Source organism: Pieris brassicae, chromosome 5 (genome assembly GCF_905147105.1).
Source record: "Pieris brassicae chromosome 5, ilPieBrab1.1, whole genome shotgun sequence".
NCBI lineage: Eukaryota > Metazoa > Arthropoda > Insecta > Lepidoptera > Pieridae > Pieris > Pieris brassicae.
In genome coordinates, this window is record NC_059669.1 from 4,662,940 (window position 1) to 4,690,002 (window position 27,063).

The following is a 27,063-nucleotide window of genomic DNA, read 5'->3' on the forward strand; positions in this document are numbered from 1 at the left end:
GGATACCAATTTGGAATGAATTTTCTAGGAAATAATAGCGAGTGGCGTGGGTTTCGTTCAGTGGATTGAAAATAGCGACGCGATTATTGCTCAGACGCCTACACATTTACTGATATGGTATGTGATTTCTTAGAAAATTTAGAGTGCAGATGTATTTATGAAAATATCCCTTACAATTTACTGAAACATTTATTTCCATTATGTAAGATAAAGTCCAAAGCATGCAACATATATTAATATAGTTTCCACATACATAAAGCAAGGTCATTTGGTGTTGATACACATACTTAGTATTTCTTCTTCGTTTGACTATATTAAAATTATAATATAAAATATAAGAAAATCTTTCATAGTTAATTTAAAAACTATGACAGATCTTACATATACACGTCAAACCTAACATTTTATGTAATATGAATTGATTTAATAAAATAAACATTTTCTATAGGTACAGCGGTTGGGAGCCAAATTGTGTTGAGATGTGCGAGTGTGGGGGTGGAACAGTGCTTGAAGTGGTTGATAGAAAAATTATTCTCGACGGTGGGCAGGTGGCTTATATATCACTTGATGAGCATCGCCTTGCATTTAGTAAGTATATGTTTTAATTAAATTAAATTTAAGTTTATGCTAAATTTTTATGAACTGACTTTAGTAGTACTGGCAAAGTATTAGGTATTGAGATTGATTAATTTGACTTCAGGCTCGTATCATTTTTTAAACGTAACAATCTCTAACTGAGGCTTGTAATTGTTTAATTGGAATCCCGATTCTGCGTCTTTTATTAGTTCGTCACTCATTTCTGTACTGAATTGTACCAGAGACAAAGTAAATAAACATACATAATGCAATAATAGGATAAACTGTATTATGTTATATCAAATAATTATGATATTTACATTTGTAATGAGTATCAATTAACTTTTGATGAAAATCTCCGCGCCAAGGTAACAGGGGATTGTGTAATTATTACAATTACTACGGTACAACGTTAATTAATGTTTCCGCTCGGATTACAATTATTATTCAAAGCTATAGATAACTACGTGATATAAATTATGGTTTATTCACGAGAATTTTATGATATCAAAATATTTTTTCTTTTGTTTAATATCTGGAAAGTAATGTTGGGTGTGGTATGTGAGGCGTAACAATGCGTGATAGGATAACTAATATTTAGTGAGATACGTAAGTAGTGTAGGTCAAAAGAGCTTAGGTGGATTGACCATGAAGAACGGATGGATCTGATGCGGTTATGAAGTAGGATATAAAAGGCAGCCGTAGTTGGTAAAGTCGGGTTGGATAGGCCTTGTTGTACATACTGAGACCAAATCTAGAACGTACTAGAGAACGGACTAGTTAATAACCGACGACGTTAATGTCAGGATTAAGCGAGAGAGGTACTCGTATGTGCGTACGCGAAGATTATTAAACGCCCCTGGTTCTCGCCATAAGCAAAAATATCTATATATCTAGTTTTATATATTGTATTATGTTATTTTTAAAAAAGCACAAACAAAGTTTAATGGTACGTTAAAGTCTTTTTAATACCAACGTTACGATCCACAAGTGGTTCACAATGAAGGCATTTATGACTTCGTATACACACTTGGTGAACTGTATTTCATTTATTTTGGAAAATTCAATTTAAAAAGTATATTTTTTATATAATGATTTATGTCAATATTAAAATGCTATTTGTTATCGACAGTAATATATAACGGAAACTCGTTCTTAAATCGTGGAGTATATGAACGAAAAAATATAGTTTTCATCGAAAAGTCTGTTAAACACAATTTTATTATACGTTATTTATGTACATTTTTATTTTTTAGATAACGCGCTTCGCAGTGGTGATTTGTCTGGCTGCGCAGCGTATCTTGATTCGGTTAGTACTGGTGCCGACATTTCACCCTTATGGCGCCAACTGGCCGAAAAGGCTCTTGAAAAGCAAGATATCGAGGTAAATTCATATTAGTACTTTTTTTATAAGATGCTATTGTATAAAAAAAAACAAGCGTAAATTATTGTTGTATTACAAAAAACATTTTTTAATATATAGCTACGGTCGGATTGTGCCTTGAAAAATATCCAGTGGTCCATCCAAATCGCACGCGATTATTGGGTAATTGGTCTAATGGAATCTAAACGCATTCACAGGGCCACATTTCTCAGTATTATCGCTTTATTAAAAACGACCTAAGAGATTTGAATAGTTCCATTAGTCAGGTTGTTAAGAATTCCGATTAGATAATGAAGGTTGGAAAGGCCTGTGATATTTTGTACTAGAAGCATATTTGTACACTTAGCCACCATGTCGCAATACAAAGCTGTATATTTCACTTGGCAAATTGGCAAAATAATTTCAGATTGTTGAGCCTGTAGAACCTATACAAATTGTATTTGTATTTTTTTTAATTGGCTTGTAAATTCAAATTAAACATTCATAATTTCATAAAACCGGCAAAAGTAAACAAACGTCAACTTTTTTACCTTATATAATATATGGAATTAAACTAGAAGCCAGTATTAGACTTTGACAGACAAAGACATTATATAATATAATTATAAATTGGTCGAATCTGCGATGATAATAATATGTATAATTTGTGAATACATAAATAATTATTTACAAGTTATTATACTCCATGGTTTATAGGTTCATGTCTTGTATAGATCACGGTCAATAACATTTTATTTTTCATACTGCCAAATAACCTAATAATGCCTCTATTAATATTTTTACTATTCATATATAATACGTGGTCGAGCATCTATTAGTATTAGCTATATGTATTTTAGAAATGAGTTCAGCCGCTACAGTGATTTTTTACTGAAACGATGTAATCTTGTCATATAGAAAAATACGAAATTGTTTTATTAAGCAATCACTTCTTTGAAGTTTTCTTCCTTAGCTCGCGGCAAAATGTTACCGGGGTGTCGGTGATGAGGCCAAAACATTTTATCTTGACACCACTTTAAAATTAGCTGTCTCTGAAGGGCAAGGCGATGTTTCTTCAGGTATATATTAAATTTCAAGGTAATATTATAAATGGAAGGGATTTTTTTATAAATATAATTAATTGTTACGTTAATATTAACTTACCTTTAGTATATATACACCTCGAAATAACTATTATTCTGTCAATTTAAATAATAAGTAACAATTCGACAATCATTATACTATTGAATTGCGTAAATGTACTTACCAAATTAAACTACCTTGACCTAATCAACCTTTGACTACGCTAGCTGTATATGTATACAGCTCTGAAATATCGGGACAGAGAGTATTTGCCATTTTAATCTGCGTATTTACTATTAAATATTTTATCTTTCCATTAACAAATTAATATAGATCTAATACACATTTTGATAGTAATATTGTGTTCTCTTTGTAGGCTTATGTAGCGCTCTAGTTCAAGCTAATCTAGCCATTTTCGCTGGTGACCTAGCTACAGCCGAAGATTGGTACATTAGAAAAGCTGGTCAGGCAGAGTTGGCAATTAATATGTACAAACAGTTCAATCGATGGACTGATGCCATATCAGTGGCTGAACGCGTAGACAGAACTGCAGTCCCGGGACTCAAACAACAATATATGGATTATTTACATTCGACTGGTGAGTTTTATTTCGATCATGTTCATTCTGGGTTCAGACTATATAAATAATATCTTTAATACCATCTGTACTTTAAGTTTTTTTTTCTTTTATGATAAAAATTTGTTATACCTTTTATTATTCACTCAAAATCAATTGTTTGTTTTTGTCCGTAACCCTGCAATTTTTTATGAGTTTTTAACTAATTCGACCTCTATGATGTAGTTGGTGTTATTGATTGCTACTAGTAAAAAAACGATAATATTTTCTTTCATTTTTTCAAATAATACCAACAAGTGACGTGATGTTGCTTGTTGTTTTGAAGTTGGAGTTGAATTGAAACAATTCAAATTCTTAAAAGGCCGGCAACGCACTCGCGAGCCCTCTGGCATTGAGAGTGTCCATGGGCGGCGGTATCACTTAACATCAGGTGAGCCTCCTGCCCGTTTGCCCCCTATTTTATAAAAAAAATATATTTTTTTAATTTTATACCCGTTTTTGTTTAACAAATAAAACGCGAAATGTCTTGCATTAAAAATGTTTTCACGAACAGGTCGCAAAGGCGAGGCAGGCGCAGTATTAGCAGCTAGCGGAGACATCCGTGGTGCGATAAAGATATGGGTAAGCGCTGGACGCGCGAGACGAGCTGCCGCCGCCATGTTGCAACATCCTGCACTCCTGAGGGACGACGAACTGTTGCATGCAGTACACGATCAACTTGTGCGGGTGAGTGTACACAGGGAAAACATCAGTGTTTTGAAAAACAAAGATTGATTTAATGATTTACGTGATATAATTAATTATTGGCATTTAAAATGGTGTTATCTAAAGGCTAAACTAAATTTCGATATAGTTCTCTAAATCCGTAGGTTGCGTTGATATAGCAAATTTACGAAGCGCCAATTCATTTTTACTTTTAAAACCTTTCATGGTTTGAATATCTTTGTAAAAGTAAAAACTACTTCTGTGATCTACTTTCCACAATTTTTTAAAGCAAAAGATTTTACTACGTATCTATGTTTACATATTTAAAACAGAGTAATTATTTAATTTAGGTATCATCATTCAAATGATTGAATTAATGATTTATAGTACTTGTTTCAATTGAAAATCTATATAGATATGCCTCATTGAAAGTACTTTACGAGTATAAGCTACGATAAAGAAATATTGCGTAAATCTTTATCACGATACTCCAGAGAATACTAAATCTATTCCAGTTAGGCTTTTGGGCTTTATATGTTGCGGATAGTAAATAAATACAAGATATATGTACGAGCTGATACCCTAAATTCATAGAATTAGGATAATTCCCTAATGCTTCTAATTTTAATTGTTCATTACACATTACTGTTCCGTCTACCGTTTGTATATCAAAGCCGACAGACCGCTCTTTATGTTCGTCTACACAGGTACAACTTCTTACGTACAATTTTATGATCAAATCGGATTTTATGGCCAACCGGTATATGGAAAAATATACTACTTATCTCGCAGCAATTAAACATTTTGTCAGTATACTTTATTTTATCTTTAGAAAACTGTATAAAAGTTTTTCTTTTAATAATACGTGTTGTTTTAAATAAAAGTACAGGGCAAAATGGTGATAAATTTTATTTGATTCAAAAGGAGGAATGGTGGGAAATGGCTGGTGAAATATCGGAGAGGCGGGGCGACAATAAAACAGCGGTCGGGTACTACGCGAAAGGCAATTATTACGCCCGGGCTGTGCAGCTTGCTAGAGAAGTGAGTGATCTATAAACTATACAGTTTTTTGTATAATTAAATTTTGTATTAAATAATTCTCATAGTAGTTTTATAGTTAACTAGGGCTGTGAACTTAGAATACGGCAACACAATGATTTCTCAAGGCACATATTCTAGAACGCCAATCAAACTTGTATATGGAACGTAGTGTCCTAATGAGGTATGGAGCAGACACATTTCTGACCTTATTGTATTTTCTACGTACCAACACGAAAACAGCTCTTTCACTGAGAATTAAATAAAGGACTAGACTTTAGAGCTTCTAACAGGGTCTCAAATAGTTTATGATATTTTATTCCTTATTATAAACTTAACCTTTTCGTACTGTTTTATTTTAAGTACTCATTCGTCTGTCTATATTAAATGTGGTGTATCCTGGTATGAGATAAAGTGCTTTATACACAATTACGGGACTACTACGTATAAATAAAACTTATTTGAGAAGCAAGATAATATTTTTGTAAAAATATGCGGAAGAATGTCTATGGATGTAATTGTAAATTAAAATAAGTGCCTGTTTATAAGTCAACACAAAAAAAGTATTATACTTAAAGTAACGTTGGAGAAAATAACTGAGGGTCGAAAAATCAATGCTCAACTAGAATGTAAAGTTAAATGGTCTGTTGAGCGGAAATGAGACAAATTGGACACAAAAATACTTCACAACGTAAATGTGTTGAGTAGTAGTCGATTCTCGAGATTCTAATTTTTTTAAGGTTATTATTTTATATTCTGTAATACTATAGTATCACAATCACTTATCATCTGCTATTAACATTTTTAACAATCAATGTATGTTTCTTTATTTTGTGTAATAAATTCAATTGAAATATATATTAGATTATAGATAACATTCTCGGCGTTTCCATGGGCCCCAGATGTTATAAGCTTTCGCTGAATCTCAGAAACCATACTAATTCGATAGGCGATCAAAGCTCGCGCCTGTAAAACCTTTTTGGCTTCAAGGTTTGTTTTCGCATATCAGGGCTAGAACAATTTACTATTATTTGAATTTTTCATCCTTAAGGTAAACGCTTTTTACGCTATTTAGTAAATATTTAAATGTTTTCGTAATATATCCTATAAACCATGAAAGTTCGTTCACTGTTGCTCGTCTTTAACTAATCACGCATCACATTTCGTAGCTAAATTTCATCGTTCTTTACATTTATTTATAATTATAAAACCTTCAATTAAAATAACTTATTGATAACAGATTTAAGTGGGACATAGATTTTTTTTAAAGTATTTGATTGTTTAGGCCTGTCCCGGAGAAGTAACACGCTTAGAGGGTGAATGGGGAGCTTGGTTAGTGGAAAGTCATCGTGCCGCGGCGGCTGTCCCGCACCTTATAGAGGCGGGACGTACTCGGGACGCTTTAGCTGCTGCTATAGAGGCCCATCATTATAAGAAAGCATTGCAAATTGTACAGGTACAAGAATTACTGGTATTGAATTAAAATTTTTGTACATTTCTTTTTAACATTAGGTTAGCACGTGACGTTTTGCATATATATCGGAGTGCGCTTTATAAATTTAAAAAATTGGAATACTAAGCTTTTTATCTTATACACTAGCCTCAAATCCATTAGTTTATCTCTCTCCTCTGAAACACGTGTGCATTTTTTTTAGTACCTACTTAATTTAAGTTATATGTCTTTTGGTATAAAGCCCCATTTTGGTCTCCACAAGTAGTTTCCGTTTGGGTCTTTCTTTCTTACTATCACCATTAACGAAGTACAATAAATTATCGTAATGTCTGAGTCACAAATTTGTTCTATATATTATTCTACATTAAAGAAAGCATATGACGTCAAAATATGGCGATGAAAGCGAGGCCTAAGGTATAATGTAATTTAGCCAAAATCTACCCTAAAACTGAGTTAATGGTCGGGTAGGCTTTATTCTAATAAAGCAATACTATTAAAATTCAAAGGCCTTTAAGAGTTTATAACGGTGTGAAATTATTATGCAACGGGCATTCATTTCTCTCGGGCACTTTGAATGTATAAAATTCTGCTTCTATTGAACCCTGAACTAACTTCATAAATGTCAATGGATGTATGAATTTTAAAAAGATAATTTTAGTAAGAACTTTTGTATTTTATGAAGGTTAATATTTGTAAGAGCCAAACATTTATAATATATACTTGTGCATTCGTGATTGTGTGTTATTAATTGATTGCGAGATCACATTTTTGTAAGTTACAATAAAAAATTTCACAAAATTATAACAACAAATATAGTTATTGTTTTACGTTAATAAGTGTAGAAAAGATTATCATATTAAAATAACATTAATAATAATAATAATTTAAGCTTTAAAATTGCTGGAGTGGCTATTGTTTTAAAAATAGAAAGAAATGTATAATTATAGCATTCTATTATATATTTATTTATTATACTTATATATATTTAAACGAAATCTGCATAATTCAAACTCTTTCGTCTCGTTCGATTAAATTGTGTTAACCCAATGTGGAAAAGAGAGACAGTACTTTAGTAAGAGTAGAAGGTTGAATTATTCAAAAAATACATCTAATCGCACTACTAATTTCTAGGTAATTGATGATAAGGAGTCAATTAGACAAGAATGTGAGCGCCTTGGTGAGCATTTCATTACGATTCAGGTAAGATAAAAAAAATTATAACCAAAACACAAATTAATGCATATCAATATAAAACTATATTTTAAATGTTTAAATGTGTTACTTGATAATATTTTTAGGACTGGGAAACGGCCGAGCGTGTACTCATATCTTCTGGTATGGCGGAACGTTGCGTGCGCGCATATAACTTAGCCAGTAAAATACCAGACGGATTACGAGTCGCAACTGCGCATTTATCTGAAGATGAAACTCGTGATATTTATTTGCCACTAGCAAAACAGTTAAGAGATGAGGGCCATTTGAGAAAGGCAGAACAAATTTATATAGGACTCGGTGACCCAGATGAGGCCATTTCCATGTATAAGGTATGTACATACTGTTTTAATTAATATAATCACTGGAGTATTTCATATATTCTAGAGAATCAATAATTAAGGCACATATTATTATAAGGCAAGTAGTAGCGTATAATTAAAAAGATTTTTTCGACTATAAAGGTTGAAGTTATATTATAACACGAGCTGTGTGTGTTTGTTTGTGTCCTTTGCAAATTTTTCAAATTAAATACCTAAATTTAATGAAAAATGGTATATTTGGTAAACTATTGAATCTGTTTTGCAAAACATGTAGATAACTGTATTTTAAAACCTAAAACCTAACCGTTTTTATGCCAAAGTGCTATCAAAAATTGTAGAACGCATCGCAATATGAATCGATGCTACGCCTCGTAGCTGCACATCGACCGTCCCTCGTAGAGGCTACGCGCCGTCACGTAGCACAAGCGCTACAAGCGGCTGGCGATCTACGAGCTGCTGAAAACTATTACATACAAGCAGGTGTGTACTGACACTATATTTTATATTTATTTAGCACGTGTTTATAATTTGTTATGTATCGTAGCTTTTTACGACAAGAAATAGTATATTTCACTAATATTGATGATCATATCAATATCAGAAAAATCATGATGAACAACTTGCCTCGACGTACCACTTCTATATTTAATATCCCAATTAACATTATGAAGTATCTGTGTATTAATTATTATTAAGCCTTTATTGTGGACACCCAGTATAACATATTAACACTTATTTAAATTACATAAATAAAACTTAATCTAATACAGCACTTGAAATATGGTGTACTTGTACCAAAACAAAAGAATCGAAAATTTTGCTGTCAATAGCCATACATATTTGTAATGTAACGAACTTTGTAGGTAATGTACTTCTCATAATTATATTGCTATTTTATAAACGTTTATTATTACAATGTTAAATAGGTAATTTAAATACTTGAATATTAGAGTTTGATGGTGTTAAACAATATAGACGACTGGAAGAGCGCCATAGCGATGTACCGGTCAAACAGTCAATGGGAGAACGCAGAACGCGTTGCTCGTACTCACGCACCTGTGGCCGTACAGCAACAGACTGCGTTGCAGTGGGCAGCCACTTTATCAGCTTCAGCCGCTGCTAGGTTACTTGCTGCTAGGGGACTTGCTGCTATTGGAGCAAGATGGGCGTTGCAGGCGCAGAGGTGGGAATATTTTTTTTATAACAACATACACGAAACATACACGATTATAAGTAGACCGACGACGTCAGACAATTAAATTAAATTTAATTAACTGAAGTCGGCCTTAGAACGTAAATTTCATACTATTAGGACCAGCACTATAAACAAACTTATATATAGAATTTTTATATATATATAATTTTACATATTATAATGTACCTTATTTAGATGGGATATAGCAATGGAGCTGTCATCGCTCGGGGGTGGGATAACAAAGCGGGAAGTGGCTCGCCATGAAGCATCAGCACTGGCGGAAGAGCAGCCAGAAGAGGCTGAAGCGGCATTCCTAAGGGCCGGTGCTCCAGATGATGCAGTGTCTATGTGGTTAGCTAAAGGGTATCATCAGAGGGCCCTCACCCTAGCCGAGCAGCATGCTACACATATGGTATGTAACTATATATACAAGCTTGCCTGGAGAACTCCCTACCGCCTGACAGTCAATACAATGTCGTGTTACAGCTAAACTTATGACTTTATAAAAGTGATACAATGAATACGAAACATATTATGTTCACTACTTTCTTAAAAAATGAACATAAAATAAATAAACGTCTGAACGCACGCATAAATATTTGACAAACAGTGTATATGTCACTCCTACCACTAAAAACGCCATTATCCAAATATTGTGTCTATATCTTGTCGTTTCGAAATATTTATTTGAATACCTTCTTTAATATGAGGAGAGATACCGTACGATTACCGTATCGACGGTATGAATGTTAAATGTTTGACAGTTACGAAACCTATGAACATTTTGCATGTATTTCTTTTGTTAAATTGTTTTGTATAATATTTTTATTTCGACGGGGACAAATACATCAAATCAAAAATCATGAAAATCGTCGAACCGATTATGCGTTAGTTAGACTTTTTATATTAACATATTGTATGTGTTTTTGAAAGTTTGTTTATATACGTGGTGTTCTTAAAAACTGCCTTAGGCTATAGGATAATGTATGTATTTCTGTAATAAATAAATAAAAAATAAAATAAAGTTATATCTACGGTTGAGCTTTGATGGGATATTTTTAAGTTACAAAACTGGTATACATTATTGTTGAAATGTTTTATATTATAGGTAGAAGAAGTTTTAGTAGAGGGTGCGCGTGCAGCGGCTGAAAGAGGCGATTTGCAGCAATTCGAGACTTTGATGATACGAGCTAATCGGCCCAGAGAAGTAGTAGAGCATTATAAACAACTCGGTATGTTCATTATTAAATTGTTAATTGACTCACATTCTTAATGTCATTATGCAAATAATTAATAAAATTAGTTTTATTTATATTAAAATGAAAATGCTACCATGATTCTATTACTACTAAGGCCTTCATAAGATCCCTTCCGGCTAAGATATGTAGAGGAAAGAAGGTTCTGCTCTTCCTCCGCCCTAAAAAGAGAATTTTCGAGACGTCAGGTCTAAGGTCAAGAAGTTGTTTATATCCTTTGCAAATGGAATAATTTTGCTAACGCGATACAGGGCATCGTACTGATTATAGGTACTTTACAGACAATTAAAAAAGAACACAATATGTACGTTAAAATTTAGTCTAAACGAGAACATAACATAATTTTGTCAATCGTCTTTTACTGAAACACAACAATGTCAGTTTACCATATACAGACTATATGTTAAATGTATTCAAGCAATCAAATTTCACGGTATATGATTAATAAATGTGAAACTTTCTTTTAACTGGTCAAGTATACCTGTACTGTATTAAGACTCCACCACGGACGGAAAAAAACTAAAAAATATGAATATCTATAATTTTATAAATTTATTTATTTTAAGAAGGCACACTAACGAAACGCACACAAACACTTACAGATAATACACGACATACAAAAACACAATACATGCATGTGCATCAATGAAAAGTGTTCACAACATTTAAGGGAAACAATATTACAATGACAAAAAGAAAATATATTATACAATAAAAATAAACGTCAATTAACTAGATAACGAAATACAAACATGCAATTTAATATATTTCTATATTAAATTTTTTATTATTGTTGATGGAAAAATGGCTGCAGCATCTTACGCCTGAAGACATGGAGACTAAGAGATATGACGAATCTGACTCGAATGTACTCAAAGCGTCGTTTTCTGCAGATAGATTTTAAATGTACTATTCGCCTCATGGGCGTATCCATAAATAATAATTTGGGGAAAAAGTTTTTTATTGACATTTAACTAAAGTATGTAGGTACCATTTTGTTCGATAACTTTTTGCCATCTTGTAGGTAGGGACACGATCCTACCTTTGAATGTTACCGAAACTATCTAGATACAAATAGTATAGTATAGTGTAATAAAATATAATGCGAAAAGACTTTTCCCCTACCTAATATTTAAATATATATAATATAGCAGGTATTTTTATGCAGCCTTTTCGTTTATAATTGGTTTATAAGCAAATTCGCCCTTTTAGTTGTAATTGCGCAGATAAAAGATAAATCACAAGGCACGCAGCCGAGATCCAAATACCTACACTAAAGTTAGCACGTTCCACACAACACTGCTCATTGAACTTTAATCTTAGAAAGTATAATTTTTCATTTTACATTAAAAAATAAAATATTTCAAATTACATAATGTAGAAAATTAACTTGATTGTGTCTTGTTGAGGGAGGAGCGTAATTGCCGTTAATATTCAGAGTTCGTGGCAATGCGGTTTTGTACTTTGTCGAGTTTACTATTTTGATTAGATTTGGAGAATTTGTTTAGATTTATAACTTTGAAAAAATTATAAAATTGTAAGCGTGTTTAAAAATATATTCTATAATAAGAAAAACATACACGACGTCTACATGTGAAAAATACAATTCAAAAATTGTAATCGTAAAACTGTATCTTGTTTTGCTATTTTACATTTAATGAATTGAATAGTTGGAATGAATAATGTCGAATACATACTCATGCATATTATATACATTATTAAGTATATAATTAGACCGCTGAAATGCATATATATGTATACGCGGTCTGTGGGTAATTTGTGAGCGGATTTAATGCAAATTTCAAACCGACAATGATGTATTAAAGATTTTGCAAAAATAAATTTTAGTGCCTATTTTTTTTTAATTCTCTATACCGAGAAGAGATCTCTTAATGGTGATAAATAAGTAATCTCACATAAGATGTTGCATACAGAGATGTGGGAGGAAGCCGGTCGTGTTACCCGCGAGTACTTACCTGACAGCACGGAGGCCGTGCCTCCCGCAGTACCTCCATTGCTGCAGAGAGCCGCCGATCATGCTGATAGGTGCGGAAATAATTATTCGTATACTATTAGTAATAATTGGTGTGGTATTAATAACCGAAATCAGTCTTAGTCTCAGATTGCATCCGTTTCTTTGAAAATTTTCTATTTCATGTAGGCCTTCTATCGTCGAATTTTGGATTTAGATTATCTTTACCTCATGAGCTAGTATTACATGCGCATATAGACAGAAAATCCATAACCGGAGGTCGATCCTACGACCTCAGCGCTGAGAGTCGCTCGCTCAAGCCACTAGGCTCACATTTCTGTACGCTACGTATACATGAAAGAAATAAACTAAACATGGAAAACACGAAACTAGCAATTGTAATATTTTAGATTCTAGTCAAGAAAGTTCCATATTTTAATATTATATTACGGAATGTATAATAATTATATTCCTAAAGAAATAAAAACAATCTCGCTTAAGCCGATTAATTTTGGTCGATTTCTCTAAAATAATATTTTTTAAAGTATGGCATTATTAATTGAATCATAAGTAAATGATAATAAAAACTATCAATTGCAATATCGTGTCGATATAAAATTAAAGGAGCGAATGGTGGGAGGCAGTACGCCTTCTAATAGGCGCAAGCGCAGCGGCAGCCTCAGGTGGTGCTGGGCGCCTTGCAGAACGCGCGGCCTTACGAGCCGCTCGCCTAGCAAGAGATAAACTCTCAGGCGACACGCGACGAGCCGCAGCTGACATGCTGGTTGAAAGGTAATGACACCATCACGGAAATATTTTTATCGTTTGTGATTCCATTATACGTTTGTTTATACATTTGTAAAAGCCAAATATTTTTTCCTGATACTTTATTTATTTATGTTATACCGCTTCTTTCCGAAGCTGTAGGTAGAGACCACGGACCTCCACTTGCTATGGTCCTGTCATCACTTTCGTGTCATTCAATATGCATGTTCTTCGGTTATGGGTATTTTTAACTTGTCCCATTACTAGACCTGAGTTTAGTCCAGGTATGTAAGAGAAGGCCTTCCCAACCCGACTTCACCATCCACGGTTGCATTGTATCTTGTAAACTGTTTCGCATTCAGTCGTACCCTCCTCCGTACGCCCTTTTTTAACCCACACGGCTCACTTATCTCACTATTACTTATCCTATCACGCAATGTTACACCACTTATACTCGTACTTCTTAACGATCTTATTGCCACGGAATTTATTCTAGTCTCATTCTTTCTCTAACACAGCCAACATTTTTGCCCTTAACTGCTTTTTAATAAGAAAACGTGTTCATTCGTATAACATTCATAGGTTTTTTATATTAGTAATTCATATAATACTAGTATTTTTCCATTATTCCTAAAGGCAGGAAGTTTTTGATTAAGTATTTGATTAGTTATAAATACTGTTACAATTAAAAATAAATAAATTATTACATTTGAATTTGGAATCCGTCATTTTTGTGTGATTGTTCTTTCTCATTTTGGTGCCACAGCATTGCACAATATTTTGTCATATTATAATGGAGTGTGGTTGTTGTGTGTGATAAAGAGAACTGCTATGATTGCATTACACAAAGTAGGTATGGAATCCAATGCAATTTTTAAAATCCCATACGCTTGGTTTTGTAAAATGCGCTCTAATAGTAAAATGTTTTCGTACTGGGCTATTAATAGGTAGTGAGACCACCACAGAAGACCTCCATGAGACCTCCTCTGTTTGTGACAGAAAAACATCCGTTCGTCCACGTAGTGTTCGTACGAAAGAGGTGGTCAAAGCAGTAAAGGAAAGAATTCGAAAAACAAGCCCGAAATTAAAGGATTTTTATCTCGGGAGACGGAGATAGAACCTAGAACCATGTCGTGTATTTTAAAAGATGTCTTAGGACTTGCAATGTATAAGAGACGTACTGGGCATTTCTTAACTGCTAATTAAATAAAGAAACAACAACTGAAGCGGTAAGCAAAGGGATGTCACAGAAAAACTTTGTTTTGATGAGATTTTTATTACAATTGAGCAATATTTTAACAAACAAAAACCGTATTTATGCTCATAGCTCGAAGGAAGCTTCCGATTAGTCTACAGAGTGCAACGTGGGCACTATCCGACTTCAGTGATGGTTGGATGGGGTATTATCTATGAAGGAGTGACTGAGCCATACTTTTGTGAAAATCATATCAAAACATCGGTACAAGTGTATCAAGATACCATCCATACCACCTTCCAGCAAAACTCGACGCAGGGTCATACAGCTCAGTCTACGCAGTCTTGGTTGGAAACGAACGAACGACTTTATCAGGGCTGAAGACTGACCATCGTCTCGTCCCGATATTAATCCGCATAATTGTTTATGGTTAGTGTTTAGGCAGGTAGCTTCAAAAAGCCATGACAATTTGGAGTCCCTAAAACTATAATTACTGTATAAGAGTTTTCAGTTGTATTTACACTTAAGCCATATTTATATATTAAAAAAATATTATAATAATTTTGATTAAGAATAAAATATTGTATTTATGAAGTGTTTTTGAAAGTCACTTATAAATTGTAGATAAAGCTAAAATTTTAATTGCAAGGTTAAATTTCCATTTCGTGTAAAATTTCGTAATGATCTGCCTGATACCAGTACCGTTGAATCCCTACAGCCTGTTTTTCACAGAAATCTGAAGGTAATTAACTACTATACAAAATAATAAATACAATAACTAAAAGTATAAAAATCTTGTTTGCGATTTTATTTTAAGGTGATCCATATAGTAACATATTCTATTTATTATACCTTATTATTATTTTATTAAGGCATTTTCAAAATATAGGTTACACTTAATTCCCAGGTCACTAAACACCTCTTTTCATCTGCTTACGAGGACGCGAAATACAATTCGCAAAACTCCGAAGCCCACCCTGCATAACTGATACATAATTTTATATTCAAAATATGCTATTTGCTAATATCGGCGCTGAGACACTCAATTCGATGTACTTTTTTTAGTAATAAACCTTTTTAGATTCGATGCCATCGGCCAAGGTGAGGTCGGTGAACAGTTACGCGCTGCGTTGCTTGAGGGAGAAGTCGCAGAAGCCGGTATGCAATTAAATTATTTCGTAAATAACATTTTTTGTATTATAAGTATAATTAAGTTAATTTTTTAATAATTTTAACTTATTTTTGAGACTCGGGGTTTAATCCTTTTGTTAACTCACTTTGCGTATTTAAAATATATCTCAATTATACTTAGAATATCTAACAACAAAGTATGTTATTTACGATTTTTTTTTAACCTTTTTCTTGTGTAATCCGTTTGGCGAGTTTTAACTTCAGAACGTTCTCCGTCTCTGCTAAAAGTATACTGTTAACTTTCTTAAGTATGAATCATCTTTCATTAGGTCCATCAGAAGCACCAGAAGAAGTAGACGCCCCAGATGTTCGGGAAGAGCTGGAAGTGGAAATTTCAGCACTTGAAAAGCTAGCGCGAGCGGGACAGTGGGCTCGATGTCTCGCTCACGCCGGCGCACGCGCACCGCACTACGCGTTACGATTTGCTGCGCATTTGTTCAAGACGCAAGCTGTAAGTGATTGTTATAAAACTTTGTATGTACACATTTATATATGAAAATAATAACGTTTTTGATATATTCTTAACATGAAGAAATTCACACAAATATTATATAATTGAGAGCGTTACTAATAAATATAATTAGCAAAAATATAAAATTCCAAAGGCGTATAGCATAACCAAACAACAAGTGAATCAGATGTAACAATCGAACGAGTTAAAATATTATAAATCACCCTCATTAAAAATTGTGAAAATAAAAAATATGTATTTCGATCAGAAATGTACTGAATGCCATTATGTTTGTAGGTTATTTTATTATGTCGAGAAAATAATATGCGGTTTTGTTCCAGCAGTAATCAATAAAAAAAACGGTGTGTCTTTTGACATGTTGGACTAGAAGTCCAGTCAGAAAATACTTGCAAATGTAAACCCTTTCTTGATAGCCAGCTTCTCCTTTCTTACTTATATCCGAAACTGAACCGAAAAAGAGATTATTACTACCTTATTTAAGAGATATCTGTTTTATTATGAAAATATATCTGATGATCTTTAGCAAATAATTATAATAATGCAGCAGTACAAACAAACAACATAACACTCAGGGAGGGCTTGATCTTGGGGTTCCAGAAGAATTTTCTCGTAGGCGTGATCCACTAACTATATATATTGTGGGAGAATGAAAAGACTTTGTGGCCATCCGCAAAAATTGGAGCGGCGACTTATACTATTGCGTGGAGATTGGCCGTTACCTCCAAGGAGATCTATTTAAAAAATCAAATTTAATTTTATTGAGAATAAAATTATTGTTATACAATAAAATATAATATAATAACTAGATTACAAATACAGTCAAAACCGTTTATGAAGGCATCGTTTAGAACAACATACTGGTTATATTGACCAAAATCAAAGGTCCCGGATGAATTCTATGTATAAGTTACTTAATAACAACATCATCGGCTGTTACGACCATCGGTTTTTAGAACTAAATATGAGTAGTCCCTTCGATGTCGTTATGTAATGGTAGGTAGGCTGTAGATATACCCAACAAACCACCAAAAATATTTTTTTTGCAATAGAAACCCAAAGCAAGCAAGAAGTAGAGACAACAAAACGGAAGTTATAAATGCTCCGTCTCACTGTAGTCTAAGCCCAAATAATTGAATATTTTGACATAGGTATATTTACACTTTTGTCGGCGTCGGGACGTGACGACCCCATCGCCCACTGGTGAAATAACCTGTGATAGAGCTTATTTCACCAGTGCAGTCAGTCAACCCCCTTCCTAGTGGGAGTGCCATGCTGTTGCTTTCGGGCTTCAGCCAAACGGGCAGGCACGACCGGGGCAGTACCACTGTCTCACAGAAAACCGGCGTGAAGTGATGCAATAGGTTCATCTTATTGTACTCGCGTTTCGTGCGGTGAGTGAGACTCCCGGAGCCCATCAATTCCCCCCCCCCCCCCCCCCCCCAGAATATGGACATGCAGTTTAAACAGAGATTACCCCAGGGGGGTACCACACGTTTCCGCTGTGGAGAATGCCCCTCTGAGCGTCCATCATCGGAACAATCAGTATTCGGTGGTGGATGCACAGGCTGCCCTTCGTATTCTGGGGTGGGCAAAAACTGCGCAAAAAACTTTAGGTTTCGATCTCGGGGCAAACGGAAGAATTTACCGAAGGCATCCCCTTCCACGCTCCCAGTGGACTTTACCAATGTTAGGGGGCTCAAATCTAATCTTAACGCGGTTCACTTTCACCTCGAAACTGCAAAGCTAGCCTTATTCTTCCTTACTGAGACTCAGATATCCTCCCCGGCTGATACTTCCTACCTCTCCTACCCGAGGTACAAATTGGAACATTCATTTGTGCCGCGGGCGGGAGTTTGCGTGTATGTCAGAGAGGATATCTGTTCTCGTCGCCTCGGGTCGCTTGAAGGAAGGGACCTGGCTGCGCGTAGACTGCGATGACCATCCGCGATTCTACGCATGCCTGTATAGGTCCCATAGCGGAAATACCGAAACTGAGCGACTCATTGAGCACATCCAAATGGCTACAGATTCCCTGCTCGAAGGGGTTCCTACCGCTGAAATCGTGATACTTGGCGATTTTCACGCTCACCATGCCGATTGGCTCGGCTCGGAAACCACTGATCACGACCTGTCATAAATGGTCCCTGCGATTACGCGAATACCACATGTGGATGGTCATAAACCCTCTTTGTTGGACCTTCTGCTGACCTCACATCTGGAGACCTATCAAGTCTCTGTTGACCCGCCATTGGGTTCATCGGATCATTGTGTGGTCCGGAGTACTGTGCCTACTACGCGCCCTCCTCGGCCCCGTTTTTCGGGTTGTCGCCGTATTTGGCACTATCGGTCAGCAGATTGGAATGGGATGCGGTCTTTCTTTGCGTCCTACCCTTGGGGGCCTATGTGCTTTTCCTCGGAAGCTCCAGATTCTGTCGCCGAAGTGGTTCTACAGGGCATGGAACTCTTTATTCCATTTTCTGCGGTGCCGATCGGTGGCAAGTCACAGCCCTGGTTTAAGCGTTCTTGCAAGGCAGCATCGCGTCGAAAGCGAGAATGCTTTAATGCATGGGCGGAAGCGGCGATATCTCGTGATGCCAATACCAGCGAACATAAAAAAGCATATAACTCAGCCTCCAGGTCCTTCAAACGGGAAATCGCTGAGGCAAAGTCAGAGCACATCGCCAGATTTGGCGAGAGATTGGCCCAACTCCCTTCGGGGACTCGAGCCTTCTGGTCTCTCGCCAAAGCTGTACAAGGGAATTTTTGTCAGCCATCCATTCCACCGTTGCACAGGGAGGATGACTCGCTCGCGAAGGAGAAGTCCGACCTCTTGGGCTGTCTCTTCGCGTCCAACTCGACTTTGGATGACCGAGGGGGATCACCACCGACGATTTCGCGGTGTGATTATTTAATGCCGGAAATCACATTCCGGCAACGTGCTGTTCGCAAGGCACTATCTTCCTTGGACATTCATAAGTCGTGCGGGCCGGATGGTATCCCTCCAGTTGTGCTGCGTACTTGTGCTCTTGAGTTGGCTCCGGTCCTGACGCGCCTATTCCGGTACCTGTACTCACTCGGCACTGTCCCGAAGTGCTGGAAGACCGCTTCGATACATCCGATCCCTAAAAAAGGCTATCGCTCTGATCCGTCCAACTATCGTCCAATAGCTATAACCTCCTTGTTCTCTAAAATAATGGAATCCATTATTAATGGCCAGCTGCCAGTGTTTATCAGTACGGCTTTCGTCGTGGTCGTTCGGCTGGTGACCTTCTAGTATACCTTACACATAGATGGGCAGAGGCAATTGAGTCCAAGGGGGAGGCCCTAGTGGTTAGTTTGGACATAGCGAAAGCCTTCGATCGGGTGTGGCTCAAAGCACTGCTCTCGAAGCTTCCAGCCTACGGGCTTCCCGAGAAATTATGCGACTGGATCTCCAGCTTTCTGGCCGATCGGAGCATCAAGGTCGTCGTCGACGGAGCATGTTCCGACCTTAAACCCGTGAATGCTGGGGTCCCACAAGGCTGTGTTCTATTCCCGACCCTGTTTCTTCTACATATCAATGACATGTTGCAACTTAGCAACATTCATTGCTATGCGGACGACAGCACTGGGGATACTCTTTACACTGGCCGGGCAGGTATTTCTCGAGCAGTTGTCGATGAATACCGGAACAATCTTGTGTCTGAAGTCGAAACTCTACTACGTGGAGTCTCGGACTGGGGTAGACTAAACCTAGCCCAATTTAACCCCATGAAGACACAAGTTTGCGCGTTTTCCGCGAAAAAAATACCCTTTGTCGCTACTCCTCTTTTCGAAAACACTCTTCTTAAAGCAACATCAGAATACTTGGCGTTGACTTATCGAACGACGTTCAGTTTCGCGGTCATTTGGAGGGAAAGGCTAAATTAGCCTCCAAAAAGCTTGGTGTGCTCAGCAAGGCGAGACGGTACTTCACTCCGGGCCACCGCTTGCAACTCTATAAAGCGCAAATACGGCCCCACATGGAATACTGTTCTCACCTCTGGGCGGGGGCTCCCCAGTACCAGCTCCTTCCACTTGACCGTATGCAACGAAGAGCGGTTCGAAACGTCGATGACCAATCCCTCTCCGAGCGGCTCGATCCTTTGGCGTTGCGTAGAGATGTGGGGTCACTCTGCATCTTCTACCGCATTTACCATGAAGAGTGTTCAGAGGAGTTGTTCGGATTAATACCTGCAGGTGAGTTTCATCATCGGACGTCGAGGCAGAATACAAAATTCCACCCGTATCACCTAGATGTCCGCCGTTCCACGACTGAGCGTTTTTCAAGGCAATTTTTGCCGCGCCGCTATGTGGAACCAGTGGCCCACTGAAGTATTTCCGAACCAATTCGACTTAGGGTCCTTCAAGAAAAGAGCGTACAAATTCTTAAAAGGCCGGTAACGCACTCGCGAGCCCTCTGGCATTGAGAGTGTCCATGGGCGGCGGTATCACTTAACATCAGGTGAGCCTCCTGCCCGTTTGACCACTATTTCATAAAAATAAAAAAAAATAGAATCGGTAAGACAGTTTTCTCTCCGTCGGAAATTGTTTTCTACAATAAATAAAAATTTGTTAATATTTCCAGCGATTAGAAGGCGTTAACATCGATAGTGAAGAAATACCAGAAGCACTATCACAAGTTCTAGATACGCTTAGGCAATACTTAATCCTGGATGATGCGCAGATATCCAGTAGTGATGTGCCTTTAGCGAAGGCTGTATCTAATGAGATATTGGTGCGAGTTTCGATGGCTCCTAAAGCTTTTGGCGCCTTAAAAGATGCGGCTGAAATCTTGGTGGTAGCTGAAGCAGACGATAAATCTATTCAGGTAAGACTACCACTAAGACAGTTAAGACTTTATATAATCGATGTTAAATGTTCTTGTGTGCATCATGACATCAGTTTAGTTTATAAATACTGATTGCTTTTTCCGTTAATACTGACACATACATGGCAGTATATTGCATGATTTTGTTATGATCATGATTATTCATGTTGAAACCTTTATGGTTTCAACTTCTAAATTATTAAAAAAATCCATATAAATAGGTAAGTAACTAAACTAAATAATCTGAGAAAACAATGTATTTAGTTTAAAAAATTAATACCGATAGGAATTAATCTCTTAATTAAAAACACTATAATTGAACTTTCTGAACTCTTTATCATTCACACTGCAACATTCTTATTCACCTGTAATAAACGTTATCGAAGCGAGTAAATAGGCCAATTTATAAGCAAACATTGATTGTTTGACATTGTAGGCACTCACATTATTGATGGGTCTGCACGTGCCCCAAATTGCGGGCAGAGCGGCTCGAGCCCTGCCACGGTACACCGATATTATTGTGGCTGATGTGGGTGAGTGGGATCTAATATATTGTCTCATTTGGTTAGCTTTACGGAATTTCTTACTGTAAGGCATCTCAAAACTTGATAATGGTATTTCAAACCCGTATTAAGCCGTGGTTTTATTATTAATTAGTACAAAGTCTAAATTAAAACAAATACGATGTTATGAGTTTTACTAATATTTGTCAGAAAAGTCAGGAGAGCTATTTAATGTACCATATTTAGAATTAATTCCCGGAATGGAATAAAGGAATGGTTTGAAAGGCTTTGAAAAGCTTGCTTGCCGTATGTCGGCCCAGGGCCGAATATAAAACTTGAATATAAAATTCTCATTATTAAAATATTCGTAGAATATTCATGTCTGACATTCACTTAATCAATATTATATATATATATATATAGCGTTCTATGCGGCTGGCGTAGCGATACGGGAAGAAGGTTCTAGTGGGTCACGCGAGGCTTTTGTTTTTCTCAATCATTGCCTGGACCTTGCTGAAGCAGCTGATGAAGAATCTCATCACCTGCTTGATTATACAGACTTTGGTAATCACATCAATAATATTTAATAAAATATGTAAAATTAGAATATTTATACTATAATACGTAAAATTTAAAGATTTTCAGAATTATAAAGTCAATTTAGTTATATTTTACTATTTAATGAAAAATTAAAACTATTGAACAAATAATATTATCCATGTTTTGTCTCATTATTTAATATTATTAATATCATTAATTATTACTGTAGAGTGCACCGACTGGGCCCGAGAGCCTCTCTTATTGGAGCGCGCGTGTGTTCGCGGCGAAACGTTAGACGCTTTACGCGATTGGGTTCTTGCGTTGTCTATGGACCGGGACGTTGAACAGGTAAACTGAATTGGTATCGATTAGCAAATATTATTGCGCCATTGATTGGAAAACCTAATGCACTTCCGCAGTATTAAAGCACGACTCTGGTGTTGAAATTTAAGAAATTACAATTAACAAACAGACAAAATCTCTTAAAATTTTAACTAAGTTCCACTTGAACGTTTATTTAAATTTTTTATTATAAAATAATTATTCAATACATGCATTATAAAACGCCAAGCAAAATACTTGAATAATCAATTCAAATATCACATACATTATTATTTATATGATATATATTTTGATTAGATAATTGAAAACATTTATTATGAAACATAAGAAGGGGTGTTTTACAAATGGAAAATGAAAATTGGTGTATAATCTGAATTATAAATATATAGACTTTAGAGTTGGACAGTCGCGGATGGTACGGCGCACGCGCAGCCGAGGGTGACGCGGTTTGTGTCTTAACGGGATATCCGCTCGGCTCGCGACTCGTTACGTTTACTAATGGTGAGTCTGTTTACACTATTACATATGACTTTTATCATTATAAACCAATTCTAGCGTTAGTCTTTTGCTTGGTAGTTTCAAATTATAATTTTTAATTTTAAGGTGTCGCTAACGAACCTAGTGTACTAATAAAAATCAATCAGGAATCAAAATTGTTTTGTTGGTCTTTATTATTTTGTTATTAACGTAATAATACTATTATTATTAGAATATATTTTTGTATAGGTCGATGCGCGAATCGCGAATGGTGGTCTCGAGCATCCCAGGCAGCGCGTAGTAGTAACGCTGTTGCTTCATCATTACTTCAACATATCACTAAATGGTGTGGGCCAGCCGATTTCTCCCATATTTAATTTATATTAAACTTTTAAGCTGTTGTTTTTTCTTTAAAATAAATACGTCATTGCAATTTTTATACGATGTTGCTTTTATATTGTTCCCTTAGATTCAGGGTTAAAACTGAGCACTAAGTGTGACTGTAATTTGACATATTATAGGAGTTGTAGTTTGCTTAGAGCTAGGTCTCGGCTCCGAAACATAATAGATTTCTCCCTAAGAGCTTAAAATCCAGAGTGGTAAAATGTGTGGTGCATTATAAAGCTTTTCTCAGAAATTATTTGTGTCAATATAGAATATGGTCAATTGTGGTTGGAAAGCTTCAACACTATGGCGTTGATGGCAAAACCTGCTGAATTCTTATTTAAAGGGAAGGATTCAAAGAGTGCATGTCAATGGAGTCACCTCTCCAGGTTCGCAGGTGTCAATCGGCGTCCCTCAGGGCTTGATTAACTTTTTGTCAACGGAGTTCATGAGATGGTATTGTTTGCTGATTATTCACTTCTATTTAAAGTGAATAGGAAAAACCTATTATTGGACGATGTGAACAATTTTATCTCTCGTATAGTTAACTGGTTTAATGTAAATAACTTACTGCTTAATGAAAATAAAACAAAATGTATTAGATTTACAACTACCAGCGTAATGCGAGATATTGGTAACCTGAAAATTAAGGATAGTGAACTAAACATTATTCACAAAACTGTTTTTCTAGGCATAAAAATAGATAGTAAACTCTAGTGGGGCCCACACATAGATACTCTTTCGAATAGGCTGAGCTCTGCAGCATATGCAGTAAAGAAAATCCGACAGTTTACTGATATCGACACGGCTAAAATTGTGTATCATAGCTACTTTCACACCGTTATGTCGTACGGTATTCTACTGTGGGGTGCTTCTGCAGAGGTTCAATCCATATTTGTGCTGCAGAAGCGGGCTGTTTTGGGTATTTCCCCAAGGGAGTCGGTACGGAATAAGTTTAAGGAATTAAATATTATGGCACTATCTGGTCAATATATTCTTGGATCCTTGCTGTATGTACAAAAAATATAAACGATTTTAAAACATATGGTGACTTTCACCAGTATAATACTTGAAACAGAACCAATTTGAGTGTACAACTAGGCTTCAGAAGATATACCACTCCTTATATGGAAATTGTATTCGTTTTTACAACAAACTCCCAAGCGAAATTAGAGAACTATCTCTAAATAAATTCAAAGCCCTCGTTAAACGTAAATAATAAATAAAAAGCTTTTTATAAATTTGACAAATACTTAAATGATCCTTGGGATTGATTTGCTCCAGTTCAAACAATTTGTATGACTCAAAACTTAGCGATTAAAAAGAGTGGCGGAAAGTTTCTTGCCAGTTCTTATTGTCCGCTCTACTCCTTTGACTTGTGATCTGGTAGTAAATGTAAGTTTACAATTAATTTAACTTCTTTCCTGACGTTCATAAGTGTACTTGTTTACCTATATGAATAAAGTTATTTTGAGTTTGAGTTTGTTAAATCACTTTCTTCGTATTAAAAGATTACTAGTGCAAAGTCTTGCGAAAATATTTCTATAAAGTTATGTTTTAAAGTAATCTTAAATTATACTAACCTTAATAAATCTATATAAACAGTAAATCTTGTGTACTTAAAAGTTTTTCTTTCCGGTTGGGTCGGCGTTAACTCAAAATTTACGCTAACATTGCAAGTCCCATTTATAATCCCTTCTAAGCTTCAATTTGCTTTTGGAAATAATACCCTATTTCAAACTTTTAAAGTAACATCTGTCTGCCTTTCCATGATTTATGCTATATTGTTTTGATCAGTAATTTATAATTTAGAAATTATGTTAATATTGTATTCAGACATATGACTATGACTGAAAAAAAAATTACACAGTACAGTTTCATATAATACTTTAGGCAGCCTCATAAACTGGGAGCAAAGCTAAATACGATTAACGACAATCATTATCAAATTGGTCGCAGTATTTAACATAGGCGGAGTCTGTTTTTCCCATTCTTACAATAAAATAACAATATTTCTCCAAGGTTCAACCTATATGTAGAAATGGGCATACTTTTGGGTATATGTATAATAAATATTATGCACATAAAGTATATTAATAGTTAATAACAGAAAATTGCGTGTGCACAAAGAAAGTCACAAGGAGTACACAACTTTCTTTGTGTTGTTTATGTGTTTTTATTAGTAATGGATATAATCAATAAAATTGAGTCTCTTTGAGGAGGTAGTAAAATTGGTTTTTTCCTTTGTACTGATATAAAAGTAGGAATTAACGTTTTTTTTGTAATAATAATGTAATAATTAACTGGTTACCGAGTTGTAGGAAATTAAATAAAACACAATTTCACTATAATATCAGATTTTATCACATTTATTAAGTAATATTAAATATTTATTATACTATTACACACATACGTTACGTACAAGAGCTTGTTTAGTTTTCGCTATGAATATTTCATTTAGCCATTAAAAATACCAAGAAGACATATAGAATGTTTAAATCTTTACAGCTGCTATTAACTGTCATATAAGTTTGATAGAGTATTCATACCGAAAACCTCACATCATATTACTTTAAAGAAAAGGTAGGTAAGAAAATTTATTTGTAAATATTAGACTATATGAAGATATCTGATTCGAAAATATGATATTTGTATCACATCAATATGCCACAGGTACACAATAGGTTTACTATAGATATGTAGTCAGGATTATTTGGGAAAGTGGCAATGAATATTATGGGAGGCTATTACTAAATATTTATAACATTATCTTATAAAGATAATTCGTTACACTAAAATATTAAAATAGTAAGCGTAAATGATTTGACCGATTCCAACGTTCATTAGAATTTGATCGATTTAACATCTATATAGTTTTTTTTGATTAAATAGTTTAATAATAAATATATTTTACAACAGCATTTAATAAATAATTTAATAAAGAAATACATAATATTATTGGTATTAAATCTCATTAATGTTGTATCTTAAAATATCTCTCTCTCTTCGGTTTGACGTTATAAAATTTATCTTTAATTTTCTCTTTGTAATAAAATTTTCAAAAAAATGATGGTTTTTACTAAGATATGTAGGTATTTATTGTTTTGATAAGTGGTTTAAGGTAGCTATATTGATCTATATGATATGATCTATACATAAATTTTCTTTCGTAATTTGGATATTATACTTGATAGACAATATATATATATATACATTTATCTGCTCATGTAATATGTTCATATAGTATATAGCAAACAAAATATTGAATACTTTATATATGAGCTTACTAGAGATTTAAAATTTCTCTACGAAGGCAAGTTTATAAGAAATTACATCTAAGTCGTAATATTATTGCTGAATAAGTATAAGGTCAGGGTTTGACATAAGGTAGCGAATAGTTAAAGTAGGTATCTAGTAGGGCACAGAAAATATTGTCAAGCTAGTCTCTAAGCATATTTTGGAAGAACACGGAGTGGGCATGTCATATATTTATATAAGATGTACATTATCATTATCCATACACAAATATTTGATCGTAAGCTAACATCGATTCAAAATATTTTATTATCAATCGCTACAATAAATAAAACTA

General features: G+C 35.1%; 1 protein-coding gene across 1 annotated transcript in view; it reads left to right on the forward strand.

The window, feature by feature from the left end:
- LOC123710440 (intraflagellar transport protein 172 homolog) overlaps positions 1-23,493 on the forward strand; it is a 31,173-nt gene extending 7,680 nt beyond the window's left edge. Inside the window, exons 12-35 of the mRNA XM_045662311.1 lie at positions 29-117; positions 449-588; positions 1,833-1,960; positions 2,913-3,018; positions 3,399-3,620; positions 4,153-4,325; positions 5,229-5,345; positions 6,628-6,798; positions 7,927-7,995; positions 8,094-8,339; positions 8,669-8,810; positions 9,306-9,513; positions 9,721-9,937; positions 10,634-10,757; positions 12,716-12,827; positions 13,378-13,545; positions 15,795-15,871; positions 16,174-16,355; positions 20,983-21,225; positions 21,662-21,758; positions 22,152-22,292; positions 22,498-22,616; positions 23,000-23,111; positions 23,337-23,493. Coding sequence (XP_045518267.1) covers positions 29-117; positions 449-588; positions 1,833-1,960; positions 2,913-3,018; positions 3,399-3,620; positions 4,153-4,325; positions 5,229-5,345; positions 6,628-6,798; positions 7,927-7,995; positions 8,094-8,339; positions 8,669-8,810; positions 9,306-9,513; positions 9,721-9,937; positions 10,634-10,757; positions 12,716-12,827; positions 13,378-13,545; positions 15,795-15,871; positions 16,174-16,355; positions 20,983-21,225; positions 21,662-21,758; positions 22,152-22,292; positions 22,498-22,616; positions 23,000-23,111; positions 23,337-23,464 — 3,531 coding nt within the window. The 3' untranslated portion in view covers positions 23,465-23,493. The remainder of the gene's footprint in view (positions 1-28; positions 118-448; positions 589-1,832; positions 1,961-2,912; positions 3,019-3,398; positions 3,621-4,152; positions 4,326-5,228; positions 5,346-6,627; positions 6,799-7,926; positions 7,996-8,093; positions 8,340-8,668; positions 8,811-9,305; positions 9,514-9,720; positions 9,938-10,633; positions 10,758-12,715; positions 12,828-13,377; positions 13,546-15,794; positions 15,872-16,173; positions 16,356-20,982; positions 21,226-21,661; positions 21,759-22,151; positions 22,293-22,497; positions 22,617-22,999; positions 23,112-23,336) is intronic.
- The last annotated feature ends 3,570 nt before the right edge of the window (positions 23,494-27,063 follow it).